Here is a 21,592-nt window from a genome sequence, read left to right as displayed (position 1 = left end):
GATGAGGGGTGCCATGCATACCAGGATGAGGGGTGCCATGCATACCAGGAAGAGGGATGAGGGGTGCCATGCATACCAGGAAGAGGGACAAGGGGTGTCATGCATACCAGGAAGAGGGAGCCATGCATACTTGGATGAGGGGTGCCATGCATACCAGGATGAGTGGTGCCATGCAGCCAAGATGACGGGTGCCATGAATACCATGATGAGGGCTGCAATGCATACCAGGATGAGGGGTGCCATGCATACCAGGATGGGGATGAGGGGTGCCATGCATACCAGGATGGGGATGAGGGGTGCCATGCATACTAGGATGGGGATGAGGGGTGCCATGCAAACCAGGATGGGGATGAGGGGTGCCATGCATACCAGGATGGTGGATTGGGGTGCCATGCATATCAGGATGGGGATGAGGGGTGCCATGCATACCAGGATGGGTATGGGGGCCAAGTATAACAGGAAGGAAAGGCCATATATACTAGATGGAGGATATTAACAGAATTGGGGGACATTACCCCTATACCAGTGTCAGTAGCAGACCCCCTCACCCATAACAGTGCATCATGACCACATTTTTTTATTACATTTTTTTCTATTTTCCTCCTCTAAAACCTAGGTGCGTTTTATGGTCCGTTGCGTCTTATAGTCCGAAAAATACGATAATTCTATCAGATAATGCAGTTAATTTCAAAATGAATAGGTCCAAAATGGAACAATTGCCAAAGGGGTTCAGTTAAGGCTGAACAGTCTACCAGGATACCCTTTTTGCCCAGTTCGGCTAACTTCAGATTTTATAAAAGTAAGGCTCAGTGTGCCGGGGTCATTTTTTATTCATGTTAATGGCACACCTTTAACTAGGTTCTAATTTAATGCAGCTTTACAACAGTGTTTAAGTTATTTGGGTCTAAAAGATTTAAAGATCTCTTCGCATTCATTCCGCATAGGTGCTGCGACAGAAACATTTCATTTGGGTTAAAAGGTTCGTTTATTAAAAAAATGGGTAGATGGTTGTCGAATAGGTTTAGAGGTTATATTAGGCCTGATTTAATTCTGTGTTAATTATATGTTTTCCGTAGGTATCTGAATGAAAATAGTATGGATTGTCGGGCATTCATTCGTATTTTGGGCACATAGAAAAGCAGCTTGTAGATCTTATGGGACTAATCTATCTTTTGAAAGAAATCGAACAAGACTTTATTGGTTGGGTGTGAGACGTCTTAAATTTGTGCAATGGGATGAGATTAGCAATAAGGTTAATAGTTGGCCAATGCATGATGTTATTATCATCCATTCAGGTGGTAATGATGTAGGCCACATGAATACATCGGCTTTGCTATTTCAAATGAAGCAAACTTTTTTAAAATTAAAATGGTCCCTCCCGGGTTGTTATTTATGCTTCTCTGAGAGATCTCTTTTATGGAAAGAATTAGGAAAAGATTGAACAGAAGTATGTCCAAATTTATGGCCGCTAATGATGGCTCTTCATTCAGACATTCTGAATAAGAAGGTTTTGTTGAAGGGTTATATAGATCAGACGCAGACGCTTAGATATTTTTAATTCAGGTATACAGAGCTTGGGTGATGAGGCGTTGTCGTTTGGGGAGCCATGCCGGAAAAGTTCCGGTATGGCTGTTGGAGTCGCCCAGCTAACGCTCGGTGGACAGGATTTTTAAGGATTTAGGCTGTGTGCACACGATGCGTTTTTAATGCGTTTCCGCAGCGTTTTTGCAGCTGCGGAAACGCATTAAAAACGCATGGTAGAAGGGCAGCAATGTTCCCCAATGATAATCCGCATGTGCTGTGCACATGCTGCGGAAATTTCCACTGCGGATTATCTTTGCGGAAAAAAACGCAGCACTACCAATTATTTTGCGGAAGTGCTGCGTCTTTGCCGCCATTGACTTGCATTAGACCGCATGAATTACGCATCACTGTATATGTAGATGCGTAATCCAAGCGTTCTAATGTGCGGATGGTACCCAGGTGTAGAGGAGAGGAGAGTATCATCCACACCCAGGTACCATTAAAAAATCTGTAAAAAAATAATAAAATAAAAAATATATGTATACTTACATTCTGTCGGCCCGCGCACCGCTCCTGTTTGGTTCCCGGCACTTTGCAGTGAGTTGAAGGACCTGCGCTGACGTCAGAGTCATGTGACGGGTCACGTGATGCTGACGTTGGCAGGTCTTTCAATTCACTGTTGCCGGCAAGGGAGAACGGAGTGAGCGGGACACTGGGGGCCATCGGAGGGTAAGTATACATTTATTTTTTTATTTTTACCACTCTCTCGGGTCACACTATATAAATCCATGCTGTTTGCCTAGTTGTCACAAGCACTTTCCAAGTGATACTAATCGCTTGGAAAGCGCTTGTCAATCCGCATGCGGAAATGTCAGTGATAACGCTCCATTTCCGCATGTCCCTGGCAGGAAAACACATGTACAATCCGCATGCGTTTTTTTCTGCCAGGGAGATGCAGAAACGCTCAGGAAAAAATCCTGAGCATTTCTGCATCGTGGGCACATAGCCTTATAATGTATTGTTTGATGATTTATTAAATGGATTAAAAAAAATTATTGATATGTGGTTTAATAATTTGGAATGTAACCCTGAATGAACATCACTGTCTTTTAATCCATTATTATAGCTATTACTGAATTTATTTATAACAGATTAATAGTGGGCAACTGTGATCCAATGCCCACTGTGCTTTTTTTTCTGTTTACTCAGTGTAAACTGACCTGCGGTGCGTGTTTCATATCCACAACAAGTCAATTTCTCTTGCGGGTACGCTGAGTTTTATGTGCAGATTTTCCTTAAAGACTTGCATTAGATGTGGAAAATATGCAGGTAAAAAACGCACATGCATTATTAGTGCATTTCCGCTGTGGAAACGCACTAAAAAATAAAACAGCTTTATTTAAAGCATTGCACATCAACAAGAGGCAAAAACCGCAGGATATAAAATGCAATAAAGACATGTGAAAAAAGCACACTCAAAAATGGAATTAATCTAATTTACATAATAGATCAATACATCCTATCAGCTTTTTCTGTTCACAGCATTTAAAGGAAATCTATCACCCTCCTGGGAGATATCAGACCTCTACTATGGGCATAAAGGTTATAGAAAAGTAAATCTATACATACCTGTATGGCCCATTGTAGGGTTTGATTGCAGAGAAATATGTTTTTATCAATTCGGTTTTGCACAGGCTTGGCGTCCCCCGGGAGCCAAGAAATCCCCGCCTACCTTCTTAGTAATCCCCAAAATCCCCGCCCATGTGTTTATTTACCATATTCTCCCCCTCCCCTGCACATCACAGGGCCCTGTCAGTGACTCCCCAGTGCCTGCGCAATAGAACCCTGCAGCACAGTGCACAGACAGACGGGGCCGGGAGGAAAAAAATTGCGCTCTATGTGAGCGGCGTTCTGCACATGCTCGGGAAGTGAGGGAGACCAGTGCACGTCACAGGGTCCTGTGACATGCAGGGGAGGGGGTGAATATGATAAATAAGCACATAGGCGGTGATTTCAGGGATTACTAAGAAGATAGGCAGAGATTTCTTGGCGTCCGGGGGAAGCCAAGACTGTGCAAACCCGAATTGATAAAAACACATTTCTCTGCAATCTTAACCTCTACTATGGGCCATACTAGAGCATTTTTTAACCTGCACTCTTTTTAATCATGTTTAAATAAATTTCAAGTTTTTAATTAATTCCCTGGATTTTTTGCTGGATAAATCTCTCTTTCCTGCCGTGCCCACAATGAGTATTTGGTGACTTTTTAGCGATTTGTGTTTTTTCAGCATCAAAAGTATAGCCTCTTGCAGTTCCAGACCTCCCAACTTTTGAAGAACAGAAAGAGGGACAAATCATGCGGCATGCAAGTTTTGACCATGTCCCTGACCACACCCATTTACCAATTCTTCGCACCTTGGCACGAGGAGATGTCAGAGGGGCAGTGGCAGTGAGGGACATTCAGCGGATGCCCGAGACTGCAAGGCATAGACCCAAATCCGGGTCTGTGTGCTGTATCATGGATGGTGGGGACTAGAGATGAGCAGATCGATTTACGAGACTCTTAATCAGCGTCCAGGTCAGTGGTACCTGGCGACTGGATGGGAGGCAGCAAATCTATTACCTTCTGGTGTCCCTGGTGTGGTTTTGATTATTCAGAGCTGGCACAATGTCATTTGTGCGTCATGCTCATCTCTAGTTGGGACCTATGGATTTATTCTTTGTTCATTCAGTAATATTTGTGTAAGGTGCGCAGGGCGGTAGTCATGGGCGAGTGACTGTTGTATTCCCACACCCTGGCACCCCACAATTAAATGGTGTCCCGATTCCTTTGTCTTGTGTGTATACTGTATATCACTTACGTTTTGGCCACAGGCCTCCACTGTCTCCGCGATTCCGGATCCAGGAACTGCACATTCAATAGGGGACTACCAGTTCTTTTCAAACAGATTAACTTTACTAAGCAATTCAAGTTAAATTGTTGTTACAGCACAGTACGTTGTCATATTCACCATTTCTTCAGCCTGAGCTATCCATTTCCTCACTGGCATCGCTACGTCTGGGACACTCTGTCCAGCTTTCCAGCTTCCATGAGTCTCGTCCCAACTCCCTTAGGCGATTCTCCGTCCTGCTTCCTCTCATAGGAAGATTACAAGGTACACTTTAAATACCTCTGTCGGGCCATAGGCCCCAGACTTTCCAGGAAGGACTGCTGAAGCTTGTGGCAAATGCTCTCATGCTGCCAAATAGTACAAATTCTTTTAGTGCCAGCCAGCCCTCTGGCTTTGAACTTCTGCTATCACTTCTTCTATCTAATCTCATTTCATTCTAATCAGGAAGTGTTCCCTTTTTTATCTAACCCTATCCCCTCCCAAGTTGGGGCTGTTCCTGAACGTTTAACTGTTCCTAACCTGTGCAATTTACTTCCTGTATCTAACATGCCCACAACTGCACCTTTCCTGACCTATATCTGATGCTCTAACTATACCTATATCCTAATCTAAACCCTAGTCTTTCCCAATCTGTTACACATAAAGCACATTATATATTCATCACATTACAGTACATTAAATAAGCACATTAGTGCCCATAAGATTCTATACACAATAAAACTACCTATTCCAATACACGAGTCACAAAAATTATCTTCTGACGAAGAGGCATATGACCATCCCTGTCAGACCCTTACATCTGTAGCAGCCAGAGGTTTAATGATTTTTGTCTCTTTAAAAGCCGTGTATGCACATTGCATAAAAAATGTTTTTTTGTTTTCTGCAGGTGTTCACACCAAACTATGCAGTAACAGTCTTCTCTGATTATTGCATTTTTGCTATATTTTTTGCCATGTCCTTATTATTTGATGTTTTTTTGGTGCAGATGTAAGCAGCGTTTTAAGTGTTTTTTTCCTAGAACAGAAAGACTTTGATTCTGCACTTTAAAAGCTTACTGCAGTTTTTTACATGTGTTTTTTTTAGGCTCCACATACAGTAGGAGCCTTTAGAGAAAAAAAAAAGCACCAGCATATTTAGACGCAAGTGGGCGGAATTTTCATGAAATATGAAATCACATTGTTTGGAGAATTAAACACAGTAGAATTTCTGTGCAAAAAAAGTAGCACATAAAACACAGCATTTACGCTATATGTGAACACGGCCTAAATATCCAAACAAAGTGGATGTGATTTCATGACCACTCCTGTCCTTGATGCTTCTAAAGATGCTGCTTAACCATACAGTTTGGTGCTTTTTTTTCTCTATAGGCTTCTATGTGGAACTTGAAAAGCATGCATGTAAAAAAAAATGCTGTTGCATTTTTATGCGCAGAATGAAAGCTTTTCTATACTATAAAAAATACAGCTTCACATTTGCATAAAAATATATCAAATAAGGGGGAAAACGCATCAAAGAAATGAAGCAAATACGCAATTAGCAGAGAAGTTTTTTCTTGCATAGTTGCAGAAAACATACAGAAAAAAAGCAGTAGAAAAAATGCAACATTTATGCTACGTGTGAATACTCAATTGCTTGTTACATTTTTTATGTGTTTCATAGAGTAAAAATCAATCATGCCATTTTTTATGCTATTTACTGATCACTGTAAATAATCATGATCATTCTGTTGTTTGGGTTGTTACTATTACAGGGACACAATTATGTCTGTTATTTGCTTATTTGGAATGTTTATTATTATTTTTTTTAAAAAAAGCAATTTAAAATGTAATTACTGTAATTGTTTTCATTATTTTTAGTAGTTTTATAAGAAGAAAAATATTTTTTGCTTTTCCTCTAGAATACAGGGATATAGAAATATACTGCTATTTACAGATGTATCTCTGGGTACTTGTATCAACTGTCTGTGGGTTCAGAGCCTGCAATGCAGCTTCAAGTTTACAAAATTTTCCCATGCCAGTCAGTGCAGGCTCTGGCTCACTGTTTTAGCTGCTGCCTGCAGTGATGTAGATTTTTTAGAAGTTTTATAGGAACAAAATCTGACATTTTCTTCACTTCTAGAATACAGGGACATAGAAATACACTGCTATGTACAGATGTATCTCTATGGTCCATTATGATTTTTGTCTGTTGGTTCAGAGTCTGCAATGCAACTTTAAGTATACTAAATTCTCCTAAGCAGATCAATGTATGCTGTTACTCATAGTTTTAGATACTGCCTGCAGAGATAGTGGTTGTGGGTTTAATTCCTGGAGAGACCAGATCACAAGAAAATAATTGTTTATTTAAAGAAGCACTCCCATCAAAGTTTTTATCCGCTTAATATATTGCAATCATCATGTTATATGGCACTATGTACTTATAATTCCTCATTTTTCCCTTCTACCCAGTAAATTCTTCTCTTTTCTCTGCTTTTTCAGCTGCTCCCTCCTCCCCCTGCCAGGGACTTTTGCAGTGACTCATGACTCATGCAGGGAAAATAGACTTCCAGTTTCTACATAGAGCTTAGAAGGATTTAGGTAGTCAGTTTTTAATCATGATGTCATAGACCTAATGGAAAACAGAAGAATTAACTAGTTAAATAAGCAAAATAAGTGATTGTAGGCACACCATGCTATATAAAATGATGACAGCAATATATAAGGAAGATAAAAAATTGATGGGAATACTTCTTTAAGTTGTGTAAGTGCAGAGCATAGATACTTGTCCTCCGATGAAGGATCTACAGAACGATGAGGAGATGACATTGAGAGAAGAGACTGAGAGGAAGTTTAGCCAAACCCCTGACCTGCCGGGACAGTCCCGCTGAGACCGGGATGGTTGGGAGTTATGCAATCCCCACAAAGTGAATGGTATATATAGAAATTTCATGCCCACTGTGTTTTTTTTTACTCAGCGTGACCTGTGGTGCATGTTACAAATCAGCAACATGTCAATTTATCTTGTGAGTACATTGAGTTATATGCAGATTTACAATAGACTAATATTAGATTCAGAAAATCTACAGGTAAAAAACGCACATGCATTTTCAGTGTGTTTCTGTAACACAGGTACTTTAGATCCAGTGACACAGAAACACAGAGCAGCCAGTACAGGGTTAATAAACAAGGGGGATTTACTGTAACAGGGTCAATCTCCACGCAGGGAGTAAAAGGGGAAATATGGGGACAACAAGGGAAGTAGCAGGTAATATGCCATAACTGACAATCCTCAGTTGGGCTAGATGTAGCAGAGTCGACACGGTTGTAATCGGCAGTTTTTACACTTAGCTGACTCTTGCTCCTCACAAAGCAGTTGCCGGCTAGTGCCGGTGTTGCTTTCTTCCGGCTTCCCTGCCTAAACAATGCTCCGTCTTCTGGCGGCAGCGGGCGTTCTCCGGTTTGACCCACTGAGCCCCTAGTCTATAACAGTGCACTTCACTTGCTCGGCTCCAGGGATCCTGCCTCTCTTCTCCCTCTAGTCGGGCTTGACTCCCACTGTCCACTGCCGCTATTCCCGCGCAAAAACTCCTTTTCCACCCTCTTCCTAGACACGAGCTCAGCTCCCCGGTCACCTGACTCCTCAGCTCTCTCTCTGGACACACCCCCAGCTTCCCGGTCACCTGACTCCTGTCTCGCAGTCTGTCTTCCCCCTGCAACAAGAGGCACGGCCCCGGCAGTTCTGGATCCCTTGTTCTGAAAGTACTTACACCCCGGTCTTCCCCCTTACATTTCCACGGTGGAAACGCATAAAAAATACATGTAATCCACACATAACTGTATCAATAAAGTTTTGTCAAAGCCATATACCAGAAAGTATCAAAAAACAAAGCAGCTTTATTTAAAGTATGACATAACAACGAGAGACAAAATCACAGCCTTAAACAAGTGACAGTCAACTATATTCAAGTTTTTTGGCGCTTGTTTAATGGCCTCTTTATGGAAACAGATATGCAGATGCAACAGCACAGAAGATGAGGACACAGCAGCAACTTAACCAAAGAATATTTATTACTCTAACACAACAGTTTGAATAATTAGAAAATAGAATTGACAAATTATGCAAACGCAGTGTAGTATTTTACAATTGGAATGTATACTACTTTTGAAGGTGGAAATTGCTGTAATAATTCTAGCAACAAAACTCTATTTTACAAGGCAATAAACAATTACAATGGATAATGGCGTCTCAATCCTAATACCCTTGTCTATAGTGCAGCACAGTCAGTCTCGTGATCGTCCCCATTGTCACTTAGTCAGTATAGCTGCAGTAACAATCTAGCACACGCCCTAATGGGAGTCAATAGTACTGCTCCGTTAGGCAGATTATTCGCTTTCATAATGCGTTTACTCCGGTCACCTCAGTTTCCTGAAGCGTGGCCCCGGGTCCCATCTGTACCGTAATTTACACCGCAATTCTTTTCGGTTCTGTCTGGATGCCGCGCGTGTCATCTCAATCTTCTCTCTGGCCTGTTCACACAGTTCTAATTGTAATAACATGGTTCTGGTTATGGTCACAAGGCTCTGGTTCTCGTCACACAGCTCTGGTTCTGGTCATCTCAGTCACTCAGCCTTACTCTAGACTGAGGTCTCCCTTCATTAATCTCTCCAGAACTGGTAATTGTGGCTCCAAGCCAGCTCAGCTGCTTTCATATATCTGTTTTGCTACAGATTCAGTTGTTGACTACTCCCCTTCTCTGATCTCCTGGGCCTTTTATAATTCCTAACTGCAACACAACTATCACCTTACCTGGTATCTCCTCCAATCTCTTTCCCTCAGGAAACTCATGATTTGCAATGCAGTTCCTGCTTGCTCTCTTCTTGTTCCTGTTCTTATAATCTTTGGCTAGCAGATAGCGGTATTCTCTTATTTTATTCATTAACTGTTTGGGTCTTCTCACTTTTCCATTTCCTTACATTTACACATGCTGACAAAGAATAATGGGGGTAGATTGATCGCTAACAGATCACTCTGTTTCCATATATGTCATCTTATTGGCAGCACATCTGTTGACACAGGGCGATGTGATGCCGAGAACAATGATTTTTTTGTTAAAATATATGCAAAAATGAAAAAGGATATTACCACTATTTGGTGACTGTATATTGGTAGCTACGAGATCTGAAGATCATTTTAAGAGATTACAGTGCATATAGTTAGTCGCTTACAGGGCACCCTCTCCCTCATGGAGACAATCATACTTTTCAATCTGGCTCAGACTCACATGTCTTCTCAAGCAACGAGAGTCTGTAGAGTTTACAAGATAATTGACTTCTCAAATTTCCACATCATCCACATGTGTTCACAGTCCAGACAAACTCCCCATCCTGAAATGGCTTTCCATGCAACTTTGCTGTCTTTCTTGCGGTTCCGCTGCTGGCATCTTTTACTCCATATTGTTCTGATTGGAAGCCTCCCAAAGAAGGAACTCTACTTTTTTTTAACAGCTTCAGCTTTTCCAAACTGTGAACCGATTAAAAGAAGTGACATAAGACGAAACATTTAAAAAACAATTTTGTTTTCTTAAAGCTGTGCACTGTATTAATTTTATGGTGCACTTTTGCTGTGCTTTTTCAGGTACATTCAGGGCAAAATTTGCCTGAAAAAGATGACATGTACACATAGCCTTACATGATTTTTGGAGTGTTTTTTTTCCCCAAACTTTTTTTTGCTGCCATTTGACTTCATTGTCAAGTTTTTTCAACCAAAATTTTAAAAAATGCTCCTCTGTAAGGTCGGGTGTAGACAGACATAATTCTTGGTGCATATATGGTCCACAATCCCTGGACTGACCATGGGTCTCCCAATTTAACCTTACAGCCTCATATGTATCTGAGGCTGTAAGTTAGGGTCAGAAAACACACGGTTTCCATCAGTGTGCCATCCATGTGTCTGTTTTTACTATCAGTGTGTCATCAGTGTTTTACCGAAAAAAACTGACATCTCTCCGTGTGTTTTGCACAGACACGTGGTCCGTGTAAAACACGGACATGTGCATAGCATCATAGGTTATAATGGGTCCGTGAAAAAAACTGATACCACACATAATGGAAACACGGACGAGTGAAGGAGACCTAAAACAGAAATTAAAATGTCACTGCTTTGAAATGGATTCCTCATGGAATTTGTGACAACTTGACAATGAGTTAGGTTCACACTGAGGTTTTTTGCAAGGATTTTTTTAGACTAAAAAATTGAGGAAAAAAGTTTAAAAAAAAAAAATTGAAGTGTTTGGACATTTTTTGACACAATTTTTGGCATTTGTGTCAATTGTTTTTGTTAAATTTTGCGATTTTTTTTAAGCAGAAATGCCTAAATTTGACATTGATGCTTCTTTTTATATGCTTCAAAAACTTAGAAAAAAAACAACTTAACAGCATTTCAAAAATCACATGCACAGTTGAATTTTTTTGGAAAACCACATCAGATTTTTCCACCTCAAAAAATAGATGTTAAAAGACCACTGAGTATGTTCACACAGATTTTTTTCAAGTGGATCTAATCCAAAATCCATATAAAAAAATATTTCAAATATTCTATGAATATGTTTCCTATTGATTTTATTGAAAAAAACACTTTATTGCTCAAACAGTTAGCTTTTGCCAATAAGGATTGGAAAACCACCCAAACTTGACAATGAAAGGGTATGTTCACACAAGTGGAAATTCAATTTTGCTTCCAAAAAAAATCTAGCTAAATCAATCAACTTATCATTGTTTTTGATGCGGTCTTTGAAGAGGTTTTTTTCATACTTTTGTTGTTGTTGTTTTTATAATTATTTGACTTAAAAGTCAAGTTTGATGTCCAAAAGTCTTTTACATCAGAGTAACATATCCCTTTTTTTTCTACTATGTGTTTTTAAAATTGCATAAAAAATAAACACATTATTTGAGCTACAATTGGGTTTTCCCATTTAACCCTCCGTCACATACAATAGGCCTGACAGGCACATCTCTTTTACTTTCATTTCTCCTTCCTCACCAGATTGTGAGGAAATCCCCTTCCTCCAGGTAGTCTCCTGTCTCTAGCAGCTCTGTGAAACCTCATACCACAGTTGGATTGCAGAGCTTCAGGAGGACAGATATAACTGCGCTAATCTCTCAGGCTCATTGTATGTGAACACGTCACACTCAGTAAGGTTGGTATTTTATGTTTTTATTCATCACAATTGTTTATTTAGCTTGTTTTATGAATGTATAGCACAAAGTGTGAGGATATTTCATAGAAATAAGGCAGATTAAAAATGAAAGTGTGCTGCTCAGGCATATACAGTAGTTCCCTAACACATATTCCTTCTCTTGCTTCAGATTATCTGCTGAAATGGAGAGGAAAATGTACAATTTATCAAAAAACCTTGATGTTGAGGAAGTAACAAACATGCTATTAGATGATGCAGACCCCACACTGAATGAGGATTTAGGAGAGGAAAGTGAGATTGATTCTCATGATGAGGTGGAAGTATGAGAAGTGGATTCTGAAACAGAGCAAGATGGTGACAGTGATGAGGATGAAGATGTAGAATCTTATTATATGGGAAAAGATAAAAAAAAACAATGGAACAAGAAGCCACTCCAGAAAAAACGTAGGGAACCTCAAAACATTATTACTCACTTTCCTGCAGTTATAGGAACTGCAAGTAATGCAAAAACTGCAGTTGAATGCTGGAATAGTTTATTCACAGATGACATTCTGGACTCTATTGTCACATATACCAACCAATATATAGACATTATAAAGGACAAGTTCATCTGCAACAGAACCATCAAGGCCACAGATGAAATAGAACTGCGCGCTTTTTTGGATTATTATACCTTGCAGGAGCTTATAGGGCAAATAAACAAAGTTTGGAGGAACTTTGGAGTAAAGATGGGGATGGAGTTGAAAAATTTGGCCTTGTTATGTTCATAAACAGATTCAAGCTTCTAATTCGTTGCCTTCGGTTTGACGACAGAACTACCCGAACCGAACGTAAAACACATGACCGACTTGCTCCAATTCATGATATATTCCAAAAATTTGTTGAAAACTGTAAAAAAAGCTATTGCCCTGGGGAGAATCTCACTATTGACGAAATGCTCCCTGGTTTTCGTGGTAAATGTGCCTTTCGTCAATATATTACATCAAAGCCTAACAAATATGGAATAAAAATGTATGCCCTTGTTGATGCCAGTAAGACCTACACTTACAACCTGGAAGTTTATGCAGGAAAACAACCAGAAGGTCCTCACTGTGTCAGCAACAAACCCAGTGATGTTGTGAAAAGACTGGCTGAGCCCTTATTTGGATCGGGTCGCAATATAACAGCTGACAATTGGTTTTCAAATTGTGATCTGATTGATTATCTTAAAATGCAGAAGCTTTCATATGTCAGAACTGTAAGAAAAAATAAAAAAGAATTGCCTACACAGTTTGTAAGTGTGAAAGGGAGACAACAGTACAGCAGTATGTTTGCATTCCATAATGGAAAGGTTTTGGTTTCCTATGTACCACAAGCAAAAAAAATTGTACTTCTTCTATCAACACTTCATGATGATGATGCCATCGATCCTGGGACTGAGGCACAAAAAAACCAGGAGATAATTACATTTTATAATGCAACCAAAGGGGGTGTTGATACAGCTGATCAGATGTGCTCAACTTTCAACGTCAGCAGAAACACCAAACGCTGGCCAATGGTCATATTTTTTGCTATGTTGAATTTGGGTGGTATAAATTCACAAGTCATTTACCCTGAAAACAAGCTTGAACCACTCCGTAGATGATTCTATCTGAAAAAATTGGCCCATGAACTAGTGCTTGGAGAGCTACGCAGGAGAAGTATGAAAACAATCGGTATCCCCTCTCGCCTTCAAGTTCTGCTCAAAAGATTCCGCCCAGAAGATGATAGTGAAAATTCACCACCTGCACCACCTCCCAAAAGAAGGAGATGCACCACCTGCACCACGGAAAGCGGAATCAGAAGGCTTTCTAATTATGAATGTCACAAATGTCATAATGCAATCTGCCTGACACATGCAAAAATGATGTGTAATTCTTGCTCTTTGCTCTGCAAGTGTAATTTTTCTGGGGAAACTTCAGGATCTAATTCTGATTGAATATGTGTTTAATAGTACTTAAGGTACCTTAAAATTAAGTTTGTTTCCATAAATTTTCTTTGTAGAGTTTTTTGACAGAGTCGAACTGGGGACTATTTGGCGGGAGTTTTGAAATGTTTGTATTTCAGAGTTATTAGTTTTATGTTAAGTAAATGTTGTTTTTTTTTTGCACCTGATTATGTGTAGTCTCTTTTATTACATCCCTATGAAGGTCACTGATCACTTTTAGAGCACTGAAATTGCAAACATTAGATATTATAGGTATTTTTCTAGCCTGCGCCTGACAGTCACATTGTATGTGAACTCGTTAGAACCGACATTGTATGTGACGGAGGGTTAAAACCGATCAAACATTATTCCAAAATGGTTTATGGAGCAGAATCTGCACTAAAATCCACCTAAAAATTGTGTGAACATACCCTTAGTGTTCCGATGAAATGGTAGTTTCTTAATATTATATAAATGAATGTAAATTGAAAGAATTTTCATTATGCAGAGTCACTTCATACTTGATTGTGATACACTTACTTTGTACACAGGTGAAGACAACACCCATGACTGTGGTTTCTTGTGAGCAACTAGCTCTATAAGCAGAAAACATGTTTCTTCAAAATGCTATCTTCTCACATAAAAATAAATACAACATAAAAATCTCGAGACTTTATGCATCCTCTCTCCCAATCATGTAGTTTGTAGCAGTCCCATTTGTTTTTATGGTTGCTGTTGACCTGTATGAAGTCAAGCAGTGGACATAATGTAAACCAGCTGCTAATATAATGTGAGAGTATATTTATTGGTCATACACATTAGAGGTAAAAACAAAAAGTATGTTTAGCCTTCAGTATGGCCCAGGGTTTAAACCTCCAATGGCTCCTTTCAGCGTCACTGGAGGGCCTCACACTTTATTGTAGCATGTTGCCCCCTGTTAGAAAATGTCAATCACATACAGTATGACTCCATTGTACCCCAAAATGAAAGAGAAGAGCTGCAGACCCTAGTCAAGATTTACCTTAATAAACAAATATGGTAAGCCCCCCACGTCACATACAGGCCCCACACTAGATCTTTCTATTTATACAAACCATGGATCAGAATTCAAAACATCATATGGAACAATTTCAGGAGTATTGAGATCTTGCCTTTTTTCAAGAGTCTCCTGGACATTCTTTCAGCAAGTATGGAATATCTAAACTTATTCACAGACTAACTTTTAGAGTTAGTTAGAGCTCAATAATGTGGACAAAAGCTACCGCTTCTTGTCCAGATAAGTTTTTATCTGTAGTTTTAGGTAAGTTTTATCACCATTGCTTACATCTATATGCAACAAATTTAACTTCAATTACCCAATTATATTACAGGATAAATTTGCATCTCCCATCATGTGGCTCCTTCTGTTGGGGGTATTTGGCCTGATCTTCTTGCACAGATGGTACAGACAAAGTCTGATCCTGGAAAATCTCAACGACAAATACGTCTTTATCACTGGATGTGACACTGGATTCGGAAACCTACTGGCAAAGCAGTTAGATAAACGTGGAATGAAGGTCCTGGCAGCTTGTCTGACCGATCAAGGGGCTGAGAACCTAAAGAAAGATACCTCCAGTAGACTGCAAACAATAATACTGGATGTTACCGACAGCAAAAGTGTAAGCTCTGCTGCTGAAAGGGTGGCAGCTACGGTTGGAAGTAAAGGTAATCATTTGCGTTTCCTTACCTAAGTAATTATATACTATGGGTAGTAAATTTTACATTATGATTTTCTAAAAAACACTGACACATCTGCCCATGTACACACTATTGGACACAGACAGAAGAGGGCCGCTGCTCAATAACAGTATATGGACCTTTTGCAGTCCAATAGCTCATAATAGGGCACAATTCCACCTGCTTTGTTGGTACAAATGGCCCTGCATGTTATGTGTCTAGTCGCTGAAACTGAACTGCAATATCTGATATGGATAAACATAGTCATTTCTACAAAAATAAAAACACATTTTCTAGTCCCAGACGATGGTTACTTTTCATGACGGCTTATCAAAAAATCACAAACAGACAATTTTTAAGGACACATTGGAAAATCATGATAAATCATTCTCATTATAAGCGATGCATGTCTGTCTACAGCCCATAATTCTGATAAGCATACATCAGCTGCTTTCACTATAAATTGTAAAACAATGATAATTATAATAAAAATAATCTGTATACGTTTTTTCAGCTTAAAAAAAAACACTGATGCCTTCGATTTTGTGCCCTATTTTTACGGACTGTCCTGAAATTTCTGGATGGGTGGCAACCCTGTCCCAGACAATCCTCTCAGAAATCCCTATTCATATTGATACTATAGAGCAGCTAATTGACGTACTCAAACTAACTTTTCCTGACTTTCTAGAAGTTGACAGGTATAATTATTACTTCTGTTTATCACTTGCACCAGATATTATCTTACTGAAATTTTTACCAAGGTCAGAACGATGTCACTGATAAATGACACAAAGGTAAAAACCATGTAGCTGGTTTCTAAACCACAATTTTACAACACCACTACTGAATTGGACACTGCTTGAACACCTTCACTTTTTGTCAGATTGGTGCATGGGATTACAAGACTTGTAACCTGTCCAGCGGGAGAGAGGGAAAAGAAAGCAGAGAACGCACCGATCTAAATGTAGGTGTATGGTCAGATCATAGATAGGTGTTAGTTGCACTCACCTTTATTAGGCCTTGGTCACTTGCTTATAGGTCCCTTAGAACCACAGAACATCCAGTAATGATCTTCCTTTTTGAGCGGTATGCTGCAGATTCCTGGTGGCTATTGTTTAACTCGGGCAGAGTTATCATAGGAAAAATATCCGAAAAACATTTCCTCCAGGCTATTTGTGCTCCCGAATAACTTGTAGGTACAAGCTATAGTATTATCCTGTATGGATCTTTATTATTTCTCCAAAAACATGTACATAAAACGCAAACAAAATACCTGAGGAAGACATAGATGTCGCAATATGTGTCCAACTTGTTCATTTCATGACTAGAAGACTTTTTGCTGTCCTTAAAAATCATGAAGGTCATACAATATACAAGATATAGTTGTTTTGGATGTGGGGTATATTCATTTTTGCATCAACTAATTTTAGTAAAACTGAAGATTTCCTAGTTTTTTAAGTTTCATAGTTTTAAGGTTGAAGGTAGACATAAATTCAACCATTATTAACCTTACCTTCTCTAATCCCCTCCACGACAGCACCAATGGGAGGTTGCCTCCCCATCCTAATTAGGGACAGGATACACAAGAGGTTAAATAGCCCTCCCCTTCCCTCCATCCTCGGTGTTTTTCTGTCCCTAATGGGATGAAGAGGTTTCCTTCTTGAGGCTGTGGCCAGCGATCAGTTCCCCCAGCTCACATACCTTAGCAGGCCAGCCGTGGAACGATCACCCCGGGTCTTCCTCTACGCTGCTGCTCCCGCTTTCCAGCGGGACCTCACCATCCTCCGGCGCTTCGGCAACGCTGGATGGTGAGGTGAGACGGCTGGAGGCCTCCCGTAGCTCCCCAGCCAGTTACAAAGGTCTCTCCCCCCCTCTCTCTGCTACCGCTCTCCTCCGGCAGCATAGAGCGCACACAGGAAGTGACGTGCGCCGGCATTGCAATGGGAGCTTTGTCACTTCCGGTTGCATTCCACACTGGAACGCACCACCATTTTGGCGGGAAATTTGAAAATAAAATAAAAAGAGATTGGCTGGACCTGATGTTTTGATGTTTGGAGAGGGGGAGCCTCATCCTATTGGATGGGAAAAGGCGCTGGATCTCGATTTCCTGTACAAATAGGACCCAGATGGAAGACTCCATAAGGTAGGACTGAGGTTCTAATGATGGATGTGTCTGCTCCTAAAGCCTCTGAGGAGCCCAGCGCAAACCCTGGCCCAGTGAGTATATCTGGTAAAGGGTAGGTCCGTCTTGGTGCAGGATCCATCCTTATATCTTCCTCTTGTCTTTTAGGGTGACAAAGATCCTGCACCAAAACCAAAAGAAAAACCTGCAAGTTACAAATGTGCCATATGTAGTTAGAAGCTCGCATCCGCCCACAAAAAGGCTCTATGTCAGTCGTGTACGGAAAAAATCATCCATGAAGAGCAACCCTCCTTAATGGATGAAGTCAGAGGAATAGTACGCCAGGAGATCCAATCGTCCTTGGCCACCTTTTCACAATCCTTTTCTGGGGGTCCCTCAGTATCCAGGAAGAAGAAATATGCCCCAGAAGATACCTCAGACTCAGTGCAAGAAATTCAGCCCTGAGGAATGGTTAGAGGAAGGTGAAGTCACTCCAGGCCATAATACTGATCAGGATGATAGGAAGTTTTTCTTCTCCTCAGATGACCTTGAAGAACTTCTACTCGCTGTCAGAAATACAATGGGAGTAGAAGAGGAGAAAACATCTTGCACAGTCCAGGACGAGATGTTTGGGGGATTGTGATCACGGAAGAAAATGGTGTTCCCTATTCATGACAGCGTCCAGAATTTAATTCAAGATGAATGGGAATTTCCAGAAAGTAAGCTGAACATTCCATCTGACCTAAAGGATTGCTTTCCCTTAGATGAGGAAGTCTCTAAATGCTGGACAGAGATACCTAAAGTCGACATCCAGGTGGCCAGAGTGGGGAAGAAAACTACCTTACCCTTTGAAGACTCTTCTCAGCTTAAGGATCCACTTGACCGCAAGATGGATAGTCTACTTATGAAGTCATGGGAGACGTCAGCTGCCGCCCTGAAGACGAACGTCGCTTCCACTTGCGTCACAAGAACGCTGTTCCACTGGTTACATCAATTAGAGGATCATATCCAGGGTGGTACCTCGAGAGAAGATCTTCTGGCCTCCCTACCCCTCTTACAAAAGGCAGCAGGATTCCTGGCGGACTCCTCTGCTGAATCCGTCCGGATTACAGCAAGAACTTCGGTTCTCTCCAATACCACAAGAAGGGCACTGTGGTTAAAGATGTGGAGCAGTGACATCCTATCTAAAACCAAATTATGCTCCATACCCTTCAAGGGAGAATACGTCTTTGGTCCAGCACTGGATGATTTATTGGAGAAAGTATCTGAAAAAAGAAGTCTCTCCCAGAACCAAAAACGCCCAAAAAGAGGCCATTTCGTCCTCCTCAGACACAAAATCCCTCATACAGAGGAAAGGGTAAATTGGGTCGCTGGAGCTACCCCAAAGGAGGAAGAGGTAGAAGCATTTTTCAATCCCAACGTTCTGACAGGCAATGATGCCAGAAAGGTGGGAGGCAGAATCTCAGGATTCTTCAGGCAATGGCGGGAAATAACATCAAACCGCAAGATCCTAGACTGGGTCAGGTCAGGAATAAAAATAGAATTTTCCTCCTTTCCCCCTCAGAGACTGGAAGTAACATCTCTCCCATCAGTTAAACTCCAGAAAGTTCTTACATCAGAACTCCAGCAGATGCTATCTTCAGCAGTAATTGTTCCTGTGCCAGAAGCAGAACAGGGCAAGGGTCATTATTCAAGATTATTCCTGGTAAAAAAAACAAACGGATCCCATCAGGTTATCATCAACCTGAAGTGGCTAAATCAATACATTCTTTACCAAATATTCAAAATGGAGTCAGTAAAAACCACGGTCCCACTGATCGGAAAAAACTTTGTCATGGCTACCGTAGACCTAAAAGGCGCATATTACGATGTGCCCATTCACCCAGATTACCAGCGATATCTGAGGTTTGCGGTCTCACTAAATCAGACGGTATGCCATTTCCAGTTCAGAGTCCTTCCCTTTGGCATCTCCTCAGCGCCCCGGACCTTTACAAAAATTATGGCAGAAGTAGTTGCATACATCAGGAGAAAAAATATCTGCATCGTACGTTACCTAGACGACTTCCTCATCACGGCTCCTTTCTACTCACGTCCTCAAAGAGCAACTTCAATTAGTCTTACAGACCCTGGGGTCCTTGGGCTGGATCATAAAAAGGGAAAAATCAGACCTTACCCCATCAACACAAAAGGTCTTCTTAGGAATCCTCTTAGATTCTCAAGATCAGAGGTCCTTGCTACCAACATCCAAACAATTAAATGTGAGATCAAGGGTCCAGATACTAAAGAACCAAAAGACGGTATCCATAAGGTTCGCCATGTCAGTTCTAGGATCAATGACAGCATGTATCCAGGCGGTCTCCTGGGCCCTGGCTCACACAAGAATCCTTCAGAACTGTGCCCTGTCTCGCTGGAACAAATCTCCAGAGATGCTCAACTCAAAAATATCTCTTCCCCAGCATGTGAAAGTATCTCTCAACTGGTCACTCAACCCAGAGAATTTGACGAAGGGTATTTTGTGGATTCAGCACCTAATCTCTTCTGTAACAACAGATGCCAGCAAAAGAGCTTGGGGAGCAGTCATATCTCGGAAGATCTTCCAGGGCTTCTGACCCAAAGAGATGGATGACCAATCCTCAAATTCCAGAGAACTGAGAGCGATAGAAGAGGCCCTAAAGGCAGCAGGTCTCATTCTTCAGGGAACTCACGTCATGATTTATTCCGACAACATGACAACGTTGGCCCATCTTCATCATCAGGGCAGTACAAGGTTCAGCAGCCTACGAGAAGTCTCAGCAAGAATTTTCTTCTGGACAGAACATCATCTCCTGTCTCTATCAGCCCTTCATCTGAGAGGAGCTGACAATATTCAGGCAGACTTCCTAAGCAGGACGCAAATAAATCCAGGAGAATGGAGCCTCAGTTCAAAGATGTTTCAGCTAATAACCAGGAAATGGAGTCACCCAGATGTAGACCTGTTTGCAAGTTGACAGAATACAAAGGTGAATCAATATTTCTCCATAGACGCCAGAGAGACCCATTCAAGGATAGATGCGTTCTCTCACCCATGGAATTTCGGGTTGGCCTACGCATTCCCTCCAATTCCATTACTACCAAGGACCTTACAAAAAATCAGAGTGGACAGAGTCAGGGCCATTCTGATCGCCCCTCTATTTCCAAAGAGAAGTTGGTTTGGGGCTCTGAACCTCCTAAACCCAGAGGGCCCTCTTATCCTGCCTCCGATCTACTCCGTCAAGGTCCAATATTTCATCCAGCTCCCCACAGCTTATGCTTAGCAGCCTGTCTTCTGAGGCCTTAATCCTGAAGGCCAAAGGTCTCTCGGATGTTGTAATAGACACCCTACAAAAAAGCAGAAAGCAGGTCACTAATGCCATTTATTTAAAAATATGGAAGACCTTCTCCACATGGTATGGATCTACTCCCATCAATTCCTTTCATCCTGATATTGCCAGGATATTGGACTTTTTACAGGACAGTCTATCTAAAGGATTAAAACCCAGTACCTTGAAAGTCCGGGTCTCTGCTCTAAGCTCATTGTTATGCACACGCCCGGGCTAAGCGGCGTGTGCGTGGGATTGGTAGTGATTCCACTGGACCGCGCCGGAGAGTGAATGCCTGGAGGGGCGTGACTAAGTATTCACCCGATCCGACCAGGGTCGCACGACGGCATACGACGCCAGTGCACCAAGGAGGAACCGAGCAGAGGGACCAGGTGCTACTCCAGGACAGACCCCGGACACGGCTGTTGACCCACACAGGGGAATACAGGAACAGGCTGGTAGGCTGGCACACAGACTGGTGGGTATAGGCAGGCACGACTGGTATGCAGGCAGGCGGGTATGCAGGCAGGGGGGTAAAGGCAAGCACAGCTAGAGTGCAGACAGGGAGGCACTAGCAGGTAGGAACACAGGCGGGATAGGACCCAGTACACACCGGGACTCAGGAACAATACAGGCAGAGGGTTACAGGCAAGCACAGCTAGAGTGCAGACAAGGCTGAGCAGGGCAGGACAGGACTGCCGGAGCAGCGGGCAGAAGCAGGGCAGGACAGGACTGCCGGAGCAGCGGGCAGAAGCAGGGCAGGACAGGACTGCCAGAGCAGCGGGCAGAAGCAGGGCAGGACAGGACTCTGTTCACACGGAACAGACAGGAAGGGAAAGACAGAGCCAGACACCCACAGGGTACTTGCAGTGAAGTAGCGAG

At 41.6% G+C, this 21,592-nt stretch overlaps 1 protein-coding gene across 2 annotated transcripts in view; it reads left to right on the top strand.

Moving 5' to 3' along the window:
* The window catches only part of LOC141201245 (retinol dehydrogenase 7-like), a 132,312-nt gene that overhangs the window by 48,798 nt on the left and 61,922 nt on the right, over positions 1 to 21,592 (top strand). For both annotated transcript variants that reach the window (XM_073663360.1, XM_073663361.1), the window contains one exon: positions 14,905 to 15,238. In XM_073663360.1, the coding sequence (XP_073519461.1) occupies positions 14,926 to 15,238 (313 nt within the window). In that variant the 5' untranslated portion in view covers positions 14,905 to 14,925. The remainder of the gene's footprint in view (positions 1 to 14,904; positions 15,239 to 21,592) is intronic.

The sequence above is a fragment of the Phyllobates terribilis genome, unplaced genomic scaffold, assembly GCF_046119375.1.
Source record: "Phyllobates terribilis strain yellow unplaced genomic scaffold, ASM4611937v1 Scaffold_2__4_contigs__length_985480577, whole genome shotgun sequence".
NCBI lineage: Eukaryota > Metazoa > Chordata > Amphibia > Anura > Dendrobatidae > Phyllobates > Phyllobates terribilis.
The sequence above is the reverse complement of the archived record's forward strand: the minus strand, read 5'-3'. Positions and strand labels throughout refer to the sequence as shown.